Source organism: Sphaerodactylus townsendi, linkage group LG03 (assembly GCF_021028975.2).
Source record: "Sphaerodactylus townsendi isolate TG3544 linkage group LG03, MPM_Stown_v2.3, whole genome shotgun sequence".
Lineage (NCBI taxonomy): Eukaryota > Metazoa > Chordata > Lepidosauria > Squamata > Sphaerodactylidae > Sphaerodactylus > Sphaerodactylus townsendi.
The window spans coordinates 110,596,705-110,609,385 of record NC_059427.1 but is presented as its reverse complement, the minus strand read 5'-3'; the positions used below and the strand labels follow the sequence as shown (position 1 = coordinate 110,609,385).

General features: G+C 42.5%; 1 protein-coding gene across 4 annotated transcripts in view; it reads left to right on the top strand.

Annotated features, from left to right (window-relative positions):
- Positions 1-1,166: 1,166 nt before the first annotated feature.
- AKAP8L (A-kinase anchoring protein 8 like) overlaps positions 1,167-12,681 on the top strand; it is a 29,708-nt gene continuing 18,193 nt past the window's right edge. The window contains exons 1-3 of one of the 4 annotated variants that reach the window (XM_048487980.1): positions 1,167-1,308; positions 6,013-6,045; positions 8,351-8,591. In XM_048487980.1, coding sequence (XP_048343937.1) covers positions 1,296-1,308; positions 6,013-6,045; positions 8,351-8,591 — 287 coding nt within the window. In that variant the 5' untranslated portion in view covers positions 1,167-1,295. The remainder of the gene's footprint in view (positions 1,309-6,012; positions 6,046-8,350; positions 8,592-12,681) is intronic. The other 3 variants (XM_048487981.1, XM_048487982.1, XM_048487983.1) reach the window with 3 other exon arrangements.

Here is a 12,681-nt window from a genome sequence, read left to right as displayed (position 1 = left end):
ATGTTCTGTCACTTGGCAGGTGACAGATTTCTCACCTGTTGGGGTTTGAGATGTACCTGGGAGCTCATAATGTAGTAATCCACCACATATTTAATAGCTTTCTGATAAGTGAGATTGCTCAAGATATCAGAATATCATCTCACCAGTGAGATATGTTTACAGTGTCAAACGTTGCAGGGCTATGTTTAAATGCATGGTGGTTGGTAGCAAACAATGCATGCTAAACTCTAGAGCCTCCAAATCAGGTTGGGAGTATTTGAGGCTGTCTTCTGCTCAGACAGTATGGGCTAAGCCAGTGTCAGCGCGACACAGCTAATACAGCCGTCTTCTCTTCCTACAGCAAATAAATGTTAAAATAGGAAGGAGAAATTCTACCTATGCGTTCTCTCCCTATTTTGCGCTAAATAATAAAAAGTTGAATTGATACCAACAAATCTTTATTTAGACGAATAAAATTCCAGCCACGCCCACGTTTTAAAAACCAGTCTCACAATGGGCTGTGTTTCTCGTTCCCTCTCCCTCCCTTGTAAGAGGCACGAGGGGTCGGCTCTTCCACGCAGTCATCCTGGGGAGGCTTCCTCCCGGCCCTCCATGGGTAGGCGATCTTTCAGCTCAGCGGATCAGGGATTCCAGCTTCATTCTGATCCGACGCCATGATGAGGGTATGGAGAAGACATTATTAAAACTGCGAGATCATATAAAGGGTTATACAATTGGCCTGCTCAGCCCCCGTAGCCTCGCAAATTCGGAACAACTTTGATTTCCATCCATTATACAGTTCGTCTTAAGTAGTAGCCCCGAGGGAGGCGGGCTCAGTTTCGCTCTTTCTGACCAATAAGAGAAGCCGACGATCCCTACTTTTGAAAGACCAACAAACGAAGAAAGAGGGCCTGCTGCATTCAGGAGGACAAGGTGTACAAATTAGAGCTCGCCGTCCTGCCTCTCGTTAATGATTGATAAGAAATACCACCCAATGACCGCTTAAGAAACCTCTACCGGGCATCATGATTTGTCGATGGGGCTTGATCGACACACGTAATCTTTTACGGTTTCATAGGAGGATATTTGATAGATGTTCCCTGTAGCTAATAAACTGCGAAGGGCTTAGGCCTGTAGGCCAATACCACGTGAGAGGGGCGGACTAATAGCCGCGGCCACCAATAGCTGACAGGCTAAGGAGCGAGCGCGGCCAACTGTGTCGGGAGGCGGTGTCAGTAGGGCGCCGTTGCCGTCTGGCGCAGGAGGTAACGGGGGCGAAGAGTGGGCTGTAGGGCGCTTTCGACGCCGTCGCCATCATGAGCTATTCAGGTGAGGCTCCTGCAGACCCTCGAGAGGAAAAGGTCCGAGGAGGCCCCTGCAGTCCCGCTGAGGGGGAGCGAAACGCGGGCACTGATGCGTGGAGGGGGGAGGGGCGGATAGCGGAGCTTCTTTCCGGCCCGACTGTCGCCCCCATCCGCGGCTCTGCGTTGAGGGCCCGACCGGCGGCCTTCGCTCGCGGTTCCGGCCCGGTAGAGGAGTAAAGGAGAAGTCCTCTCGGTCCTCTTCCGTCCTGCCTTCCCGCTGCTCCTCGTGTCCGCCCCCCCCTCTCCCCCACGCCATTTGCATTACAGTTCGGGGAGGTGGTTAATGTGAACGTTTCTGGTCTCCATTCGCCGCCTCTTGTGCGCGGCGGGAGGGAGCTGCTGCCTTAGCCTACCTGCCCGCGTCTGCACACGCGCACCGCTGGTTCGGGCTTGGGGCGATTGTGATAAGAGTGGGTGTGGAAAGCTGGCGCAGAATAGCCTCCCTTGTGTTGGATCGACGAAAGCTCCTTTCCTGTCTGAAATAACGGGCGTTACGTTTAATGCCTCTGCCCTCCCTGCCTCGCTGTTGTTCTGCTTGAGATCCAAAAATCTGCCCACGAGGTGTTGCCGTGGGTTGCAACGCGTGTGCGTGTTGGAGGGGTCTGGTAACGAGGGGTACCTTCTCTGGCTCAAGCATGGCTGTCTGCAGCTGATGCTTGAAGCCTATTTTGCCAGGCTTTGAGCGTGTCCCCTTCAGGATCTCCGGTTCTCTATGCATAGAGAATGCACAGCATTAGTTTCTTGTTTTTTTTAACCCTTTGGTCAAGTGTGTATTCAACTGCAGTTATTGAGCTAGTTACCTTCATTATTAGTACTGTTGCCAGGCTACTAAGGTTGAAATCCCACCCACTACATCCTAAAGCATGATGAACGGATGATGCCAAAAATAGTCTTGACTTATGAATCCATAGTTTGTCTGAAAATTACAAAGAAAGCAAATTGATCTTTGGGTAATTTCAGTAGTGGCACGGATTCGTTTGGTGTAGCAATCCTGCATGCCTGTCCTTCATTTTGTGCATGTGCTTTGGAAAATATTCTTAAATAGCCTTGTGGCTGTGAATATTGGAGTATGGGCTTGAAAGTGGGATATAACTATGTTTGTTGTGGCTTTTCCTATTTTTATCTGCATTCTAAAATAAAGATCTTTTCCCCCCTTTTATTGCCATAATGAGTCTAATCTGAGGGTTGCTTAGGAAACAGTGGCTTGCTTCTGTTTGGATTGCAAATAACCTAAACCGATTAAATGGGAAATTATTCAATGTAGTGAGTTGTGTGGTGGACTTAATTTGAACCAGGAATGGATTTTAAATGTCAGGAATTCAGGTATGTACAGTAATACACATGATTCTGAACATCAGCAGATTAGTAAGAACTACAATAACCCACCATGTATATCAAGGATTTAGGAGCAGAGTTTAAGGGTATGACTTCAAGGTAAGCTTGAAACCCATACCTTTAAATTTAGCTCAGTGGCCATGTGAAGGAAAATTTAGAGTGTCCACAACCTGTTCCAGATTGGATTGCATAATAAAGTTGGGAAAGAGTAGGGTATAAAATAGGAGATTTCTTATTTGGTTGGTTGAAATTTTTTTCATTTCTCACAATAACTTCTGAAATAGTTTCAGTCCTGTTTAATCTAGGCTCTCTGTGAAATCTAGTTATTTCAAGGGTTTTGAGAGTGCTGGCAGAATAGTACACATCAGGGCTCAATGAATCCCAAAAGCCAAGTCACCACAGTGTCTAAACATTCATTATGGCACCTGTTTCATCTGTTGATCTTATTATAGCAGATCTCCTGAGATAAAGTACAGATTATCCTGTTTTTTAAATTTATTTTGAAATCTTGCTAGCTAGCAACAGCTGAATAACATCTTGCAGAATTTTTTCCCCTCTCTGTTTATAGATACTTGAGGTCTTGGTGTGCCCAGAGATGCAAACTCTTGGGTGAGAGCTGAATAGCAAGGGCCAAATGGCTTTTGTACTCTGGTAACAAAACATAAACTTGAGGGTAACAGCATTGAACTGGGCTAAAATCAGCGAGCAGATAGAGAAGACATGGTCAGAAGCCTTCCTTTCCTTTTTCCTGCTTGTTTCTGTTGGTTTTCTTCCTTATATTGCTAGCCACTTCAAGTCTCTTTGGGGAGAAATTTGAGATATAAATAAAGTGTATGCCACGGTTGTATTGTGGCTTCAATAAAATTATGCAAAATTGAAGAATTTAGGATTAGGTTTTGTGATAGTTATAATTTAAAATGTGGTCATTAAGATACAGAACCCTGAAGGCTAAAATGAATCTGGTTCTAAATTTTGGGGCAAGTTCCTAGCATCAAAGAATATTTGTGGTCTAGTATAAATATTTTAAACCCTGTGTTAAAAACTCCGGTCTGTTCTAATCACATTACTGGACTGGGCTGTTCCTTATGTTGCAACAGATTTATTGGCAACCCTTTTTCATTCAGGAAGATTGTGGAGACACCAGGTGTTGCTCAACTGGCAACTGACTCCTGTTTCTTATGGCTTGTGAATGATCTTGACTCAGTGGTTGATAGAGACTGTTGATTCCTTTCAGAGCAGTAATCAGCCTCTCTCAAACAATAAGTTGAGCCAATGCATAGGAGCCTCTTCTGTGCTTGTAGACTTTGGGAATGTCTGGTTGGCTGTTGTGGGGTTTGAGGAAATAAGCTACTGGATGAGATGTAGATTAGTCTGGTCTGCCAGGATGTTCTATTTGTTTATTGTTGTAAGTTAGGGCCAGTACAGACCATTGTTTTAAAGTGGGGTTGCATAAACCCTTAAATATTGTGCACTAATTTGCTATTGGCCCAGTCCATCCTAATTCAGTGGTTTGCTGCTTTTTGTAAGCATGATGAAGGGTTTCCTGAACAATCACATTCAGGATTGCACTTAACCACGATTAGCAACAGTTGCACAATGGTGGGCCAAAATGGAATAGAAATTACAGTACAAGAGGGCAAGAACAAAAATCAAGAACAAAAACCAGAAGGACCACTTTTGATTGCTGAACCATAGTCATATATCATGTTTGCATTAGTCCGGATTTGTTTGCTCAATATCTAATATGCTATTGAAAGAATTGTTGAAAAAAATTATGTGATGTTATGTGAAATCCTGTCTTTGGCCAGGGTGGTATGGAGCCTAGATTTTACTGGTTGTACTGCTGCTATTGTTAGGGTAGAATCCTATCGTCACCATGGAGCTTATTTGTCTCCACTATGCAGGCCAGATGTGTGACAGTATCGGCAGGGGAGATTTCCTAGTAACACATCTGATAGTGCTGAGTAGTTCTGTTTGAGTCTCATGTTCTTCAAGCCTGAATAAAGTTTGGTTTGTGTATGTTTTTGTCAAGATGACAGCTTGCGTGTACATGAGTGGAATGTATGTGGTCAAATGTCGTAAAGGTTTATAATATGGTCCAACATATTAACAAAGGTGAATGTTTTTGGAAGGTTGAATTCAAAAGAGCAGTGGGGGATTAAAGTACAGTTGAGAGAATACAGTTATGTAACAATTTCAAACAAACTTTGTTCATTGATGTATCTGTTTATAAAGCATGGGTAAGAGCAGAATGATTTTGACTAGTAAGATGTTGGCTGACCTAATCTTAATGTGTCATATTTGCTTTAAGAACCCAAAGAAATCTCGGATCCCTTGATTTCACTTGTCTGAACTCTCCCTCTGCTCCTATTTTTTCAGTTGATGTTAGTAAGAACAATAAAGGTCCCTCTACCATAGAAGTGTTGTTGTTGATTATCCAAGTCAGATTGGTACAGTTGAATTGTATAGTTGTTCCTGGTGGAAGTAAAAGATGGAAGTAAAGATGATAATGTTTTTCTTTCCCACTGACTACAGATCTACATCAGACTGTGATAAAGTGTAGATTGGGAGCTGGTTGCCCCTAACCTATTTTAATAGTGTGCTTGTGTGCGGGACTGAACGTATTCTGTCCTTGCAGTTTATAAAAAAGGCTGGGCTGGGTCTGAGTCATTCATTACTGCTTTGTAGAGGAGGTATTTGATCTGCAGAATGGGTGGGAAATGTCTCTGCTTTTGCTGTGTATCCGAGAGATTTGGAATGCAGGGTGATAGATACCTTGCTGGTTTTTGAAACTCTCTGAAACTTTGGACATCTCAGCTCTTCCTGTGCATTTTTCAAACTGGGAGGACTTTAATTCCCACCCGCTTCCCTTAGATAGGCAGTCTCCAGCCTAACTAAAGTCATAAGGGTAGTAGTGCATGTGCACAGAAACCTGAAATATCTTTATATTCTCTCTTCCACTTGGGGGGGTGGTAATTAGAGGTAGAAAGTGAGCAAGTATTTCTCAGCTTGCTTAACCCTAGTATATAGAAAATGCCTTTTTTCTTGCATTTTTGTTTGAGGATGTGATGCTGTGACCTTTCATTTGAGAAGGTGGACCTTGCCACATTTGTTCATTTATTCTTTCTAGGCTGTGCTCAGGGTAGCATTGTGAGCAATGAAAACTGAGTGAGGGACTGATGCATCTCCAAAATCTTTCTGGTCTGCAGATAATTATATTTATCTTGCTTAAATTTGAAGGTTATTAGACATTCATTGTATACTCATTGTAGTCTGCTTAAATTGTGCCTTCGAATAATATACATAGAATAACGATGTAATATCTTTCTTGTAGGATATGGAAACTGGAACTCTGGCTCAAATAGAGGTAAATACAATAAAATATCCATCAACTGTGTACATTGCTTGTTTTAACTTAGCTAGTGAGAAAGATTATTCAAATCTCACACTTCAGCAGCCTCTTTATCATTGTTGAGAGAAGGTTTAGTATGACTGTGTCTGTTCCTGTCGGTAAAAGTATGCAAAATGGTTGCCTGATTGATCTTTAGAAATGTGCATGTTTAATCTGGATAGCAATGTCTCTTGTGCTGCCTATCAGATGACAGTGGCAAGATACTATAATACTAAAAGTCCAGTCCTGTGTGTGGTTGTTCAGAGGTGTCCATTGAACTTGCAAGAAATCTTGTGCTGCAGCACAATTCTGCTTATAGTGATGCAGATACTATTAAAACAGTATGTATTCAATGGATCACTGTTTGACAGCCATTCAGACTTGTCATTTTGTAAATTTTCTTTGTTAAGGATTCAGATTTTAGATCAAACTTCATTGTCTCACAAAGAAGTACTGGATCAAAAAGTAGTAAATCTTGTGGAAGGCATACAGGTGATCCAGGTCTGCATTTATTTGGTGACGTGCATAAATGATCAATCTGACCCTGAGAAATGCAGTCTTTTGTTGTTCAGTGATTGGAACCATTATCTTGCATAATTTTTTTTGTTATACTGCTCTTTTTGATGAATTTGCTTTTCTTCACTATGGATTGGTTCAGATATATAGTGAAAACATAGTTTGTTTGAACTATAATTAATTTGTAAACCCATGATTTAACCCACGGAAGATCCTGACTTGGATGTTTTTTATGAAAAATTACCCATGTTTACAATGGTCATCACGTTAAACTTACATATATTGGCCTGTGTCCAGCCATGTAGTTCCAAAGACTTTTAGGGTACTTCAGTTGTCTTCAGAGTCAGTTTCCAGTGAATTTCCCTTCCTGTTACAGACCACTTACCCTCCCTGATTTTTTTAGCAGACCCTGAGAAACACCAGAGGGGGCAGAGGGGCTGTCTGCAGTAGGGCCATGAGAAAGACGGAAATTGCACCCTAAGAAAACATAGGCTCCTTTAAGTCTTTAGAACTGTTTGGTTGGTTGCAGGTCAGTATCTTGTGTTCTGGTCTGCTGACCTATACCACATGCCAGAGTTCATTTGAGATGGTTTTCAGGGAGTTTGCTGTTACCTATTTACATACTAAAACAGCTGAATGAGCAAAGTGCGGGCCATGCTGACTGCCTCCCCTGGAATATTTGTGAAGAGAAGTGAATCAGCCCTCTGAGCATTATTTTCCAAAGTAATGTGGACTGCCTGTGCAGGCTGCCACCTTGGCCCTCTCTGACTTGGTCAGACCTGAAGGTAATGTTGTTTGACTGCTTTTCTGTTCTTGAGTAGTAAACCTGGGCCCTTGTATTGAGACTGGAAATCCATTTCATGGTGGCTGAGAGATGGGATTGGAAATAGGTTGTTGAAAGCATTTGCAGCTGCTCTGGTAATGCAGCCTTTTTCTGTGGTAGCGTTTTCTGGGGAAAATTCCCAATTTTTTTTTATGTTAACATTTAAATAATGTTAGTAAAAGAAGACATATACACCATGACTAAGCCTGGCCCGTGTATAGGAACTAGAGGTTATTCATGCTGCATTTTCCATGTTTAAACTATTGACATGATTGATTTGCAGCGCAACAGCCCTGATACCTATAGATAAGCATACTATACTTGTATGTTGTAGAAAAATTTCAACAAAAAAGATAGTAGCAGAAATTTTTCCCCCATATGTCACTGTACAGTGGTAGTAGTAAGGTGGATTCAGCAGAAAAATGCCGAATAGATAAATCTGCTAGTGTAGTATTGTGGTTTTAAGAGACTGGTTTTGGATTAAGAAGCCCCCAGGTAGAATTTTGCCTTGATTATGATCTTACTTGTTATATCCAAGGCAGGATGTCCTCTTTTTAGAATCAGCTGTCCATCTGAAATGCAGAGGTGATACTGGCCTACTTATAAGGGTTTTTGTATAGATTACAACCCCACTATACAAATTAAATGTGACAGGAGGTACAGAAAAGTTTGCTGCAAGTCTGTCTGTGTTACTACTGCATCTAAGGCAATATTCATCTTATGTTAGATCAGGGGTAGGGAACCTGCGGCTCTCCAGATGTTCAGGAACTACAATTCCCATCAGCCCCTACCAGCATGGCCAATTGGCCATGCTGACAGAGGCTGATGGGAATTGTAGTTCCTGAACATCTGGAGAGCCGCAGGTTCCCTACCCCTGTGTTAGATGCTCGTTTTTGGCAATCTTTACTTACTGGAAAACTCAATGGCTGCTTCTTGTTTCAGGTTATGAAGACTACAATTATGGATATGGTTACGGTCAGGATAACTCTGGCAATTATGGGTACGGTATGGCCTCTTCAAACTCTTGGGAAATGCCTAATTCAGCTACAGACATGAACCTTAACACTTCCACTGGTACCAGTGCTGATGGTGTAATAACAAAATTTAACCAGCGCTTAGATATGGTGTCTCATCTAGAAACTGACACGATGCAAGGAGGACATTATGGCTCAGGTGGAGACAGGTGAGTGTAGAAATAAAGGTGAAAAGGTTCAGCAATAGTCATAGTTTAGGCTAGTCTGTGTTTCTGAATGGTGGGCTGATGAAATATTGTGCTGCTCCCATTAGAGCTGTTCTTTTTGTTCTCTAACTAATGGTGTTGCTCTTTGCTTCATATTCATACTCTTGCTTGCAAGAGGAGCTGTTGGAAAAATAGAATTAGCTAAGTAGTAATTTCTTCCTTTTCAGCTTGAGGTTTGCATTAAGGTGCCTAGATGTGCTTTTGAGCAAGGAAAGCTTGTTAATACTTCAATAGCTGATTGGTGAATTTTAATATAAAACTGCAAAAAATAAGAATGGACTGTAACATATTTCTGTAACTTTTAAAGATGGTTAGAATGTTGGTATTCATATATTAGGTTTGTAGAGCAGTTTTTAAAGAGCAGTATCACAGGGTATTTTGATATATTTTAGTCATAAATAATTGCTTAGTTAACAGTTAGCTATAACTGTTGCCATGTTCATTCTAGTATGTAGTTATAATAGGTAGAAGATTTAGAGTAGAGTACAGAAACTCTTATAGTGTTACTTTTCATTGAATCTACTTCTAGTGGTGTACTTGTATTTTTGTCTTGCAGGTGGAAGGTGAATTGTTGCAAGTAGTTGAAATCATACTTATGCTTTTTGTTCTGTAGTTCTTATTTGCTAAAGACGTTTTTAATTGTAAAGTAGGTATGCCAAACAATTGGAAGTTGCTGGCCCAAGTTACTAGGCATACCGAAGGCTGCTATCTCATATACACTTCGAAGTTAGTGGGGTTTACATGTGAGTCTTCACATCTTGTGAGCAGAGGATATCTTGTAGGTGTTTCTTATCATTTAGAGAGGAAGGAAATAAACTTTTTTCTCCTGTTTGGGATGAGACATTAAGAGAGTAACAAGATTTAGAATGACAAGGATAATAGCAAATACGGAGCACTGAAGAAGGCATCGAAAAGCTTTAGTTACGCGACTAGCTTCTGCTTGCTGAATTTTTTGCTTGCTGAATCTTTCTCCGCATTGCAACAAGGCTCCTTTAAATGGACTCCAGAAGGAGATCACGTAAGATTTCAGCCACGTATCCAGAATAACAACATACTCTTGAAGAACAAGAACTTTGTAAATGTCAGGATAATATCCTATGACTATGGTTTTGGATACAAATATATGAAGAGCAGGACTAATACGTTGGACTGGTTTGAGTGTGCACTAAACTGAGAGTGAACTGTTTGAGCACGCGTGAGAAAATCACTGCGCTCCTTCCAAGGAAGTCTATTTGGAATAGAAATACAAATAAGCATTGTTGCACTTGTATTTTATGTATGATTAGAAATATAAGAGGATAATACATTGAATGCCACTTTAGCAGCATACGTGTGTCTTGTATAATTTTTTCGGTCCGTTTTTTACACCACCTATCTTCCCCAGTTCTTTTCCTGCCTAGCTAGGGGAGAGCAGCTGCTAGGTTGTCTTCACTTCTCATGTTCCTTTCTTATGAGATGTTCCTGTGCCTTTTATTTCCTCACACTTGTTCTTATTGGACTACTGCCTTTCTGCCTTTTTCTGCCCCTTCTATCCACAGTCTCCTCTTTGAACCTTTCTGCCTTGGGCTTCCTATTCCTTCTTCTTTTGTCTCTCTTGCCTCAGGGTAGGAATCTGAAGAGATCAAAGACTTGCTCTTTTGCATCTCATAAGATACTCAGAATGGGCTCCCAGCCATTCAAGTCTCTGGCAGTGAAATATTCCTGTCATGCAGGTGCCTTTAATGGCTGAAGAAGGTTGTGACCGAGGAGCAAGCCTTCTTAAGCTTCTCTAATCACAGTTTCTTTAAAGGGCAGCAAGAGGGCTCAGGTAGTGGAGCCAGCCGGAAAACATGCCAAAACTTCGTGGGCCGAGGAGATAGACTCTGCTGCACTTGGCACTCAATCTGAAGCTGCTGCGGGCCTCAGCAATAGCAGGGCAGCTGCTTCCCTTCCCAAAGCGTTGGCATGAGAGCCCTTGGTCTCCTTGGGAGTAAATGCAGCTGATAACAGAGGGGGTAACATACCTGCGGCCAGTCCCTACCCCCTGCCCACAGGCTTCTATTCATTTCAAGAGCAAGTACTGTCCCTGATTCAACATGGCATTCCAAATTTGGTGCCCAGAGAGCAGAGCAAAGCTCCTTCCCCTAGGGTCCTCAGGAATCCTGATCCTAGTGTAGGGTGGAACAGACCATGGTTGACTAAGGCTGCCTTAAAAGACGCCTTCCCAGCCCTGACAGACATATTCCCAGGGAACCTGATAGCGACTCAGACTTTAGGGAGGAGGGTGAATTCCTCTCTGAAGATGAGGAGAAAAGGAAAGTGAAGTGAAGAGGTGCAGGTACCTGAGCAGTCTCTGTGCTTCTTCAAAATTGAGGATTACCAGTATCTCCTGGATAAGGCTCTGGCAGCTCTTAAAATCAAGAGCTCTGAAGGGGAGGTGGGGAAACCCAATACTAACTTAAAATCTACTCGTATTGGGAACAAGGAATTCCTTCCCAACCCTTGATTATGGAAGATTTCCCTCTCCTCCAGTTTTTTAAGTGACAATTAAAAGTTGAATGGGAAAAACCCATGTCAAATAGGCAATTCCCATCCTTTGTTAAGACGTTGTATGACTTATCCACTTACACTAATAATATCTTGAAGGTGCTCCAGTGGCATCCCTGCAGTCTTCAGGTCTACTATCCAAGAATGGCAAGGACAACATTAGGGACAAGTCTAGGCCACAGAACTGACTTCACTCTGTGCAGATCTCACGAAGCCACGGCAATGTCAATTCATGCCACAGCATCTCTAGTCTCTAGAGCAGCCATAGTGTGCTCATGCAGCATGCTCTAATAGATACAAGAGGGAAATCCTCTCCATGAAGAGGTGACATGTCTCTTAAAAGCATCAGCCTTTTCTGCAGAGGCCACCTTGGATACAGTCACCTTCTTTGCTACAGTCATGGCATTGGCAGCAGCTGCATGTCACATGCTGTGACCCAGGGCATGCCCCACAGACTACTACTCAAAAACCATAGTGGGAGCCTACCCCTTTAAGGAGGATGAGTTGTTTGGAGAACACCTCAACAATATTTTTACAGAAAGGAAAGACAATCAAGGCATTACCACGAAACCTGAGTCCCAAGACAAACACCCGGAACAGTTTTTTCCGTTCGTTCTAACCACTCTCCCTGGATTCAAACAGGAACCACATTGCGGAGGCTAAAGTGGTAACGGGATAGTTCCACAAGGGACAGTTTGGAAAGAAATTCTCTACCAGAAACAGCAGCAATGATCAGGACAATAAGTCAAAACAGATGTGACTATCTTCCCTCCAGTCCGAGGCAGGAGGAGATCTCGGTGGGTGGATGACTGAGCCATTTCAAAGAAGCTTGGATTCGATCCCAGACTGATAATTGGGCCATAGAAGTCATCTCCACAGGTTACACCATTAAGTTCACTGACCTGCCTCCAGATCAACTGATAATTTCTCCATTCTCCCTCAAACAGGAAAAGATAGACAGGACTCTGTCAGCAATCCCATGTCTGATCAATATCCCCGCAATAGAACCTGTACCAGAATCAGAAATAGGCTGAGGTGTCTACTCAGTTTTCTTCACTGTGCCCAAGAAAAACAGGGATTGGAGAACCATCCTTGATTTAAAATTCATCAGTCAGTTTGTAAAGCTGACAGTTCTGCATGTAGATTCTGATTGTGGAGTCTCTACAACCAGATGAATTTCTGACTTTGATAGTTTTGATGGAGGGCAGAGCCCTACCATTCAGACTGTCTTCTGTCCCAAGGGTCTTCACCAACTATTGGTGATCCTGGTGGTGCAGCTAAGGGAAGAGAACACTCACCTACATCCCTGTTTGGATGACCTGCTGGTTAGATTCCAGTCTTTCCTACAATCCCAGAGGGACACCCAGACAATTCTGCAGTGCCTTCAAACCCATGGACTTCTGGTAAACACCAAGAAGAGCTCCTTCACCCCAGTACAAAGACTGGAACACTTAAGTGGCATTATAGACAGCAGGAAGAACAAGTTCTTTGTACCCATTCAGAAGGT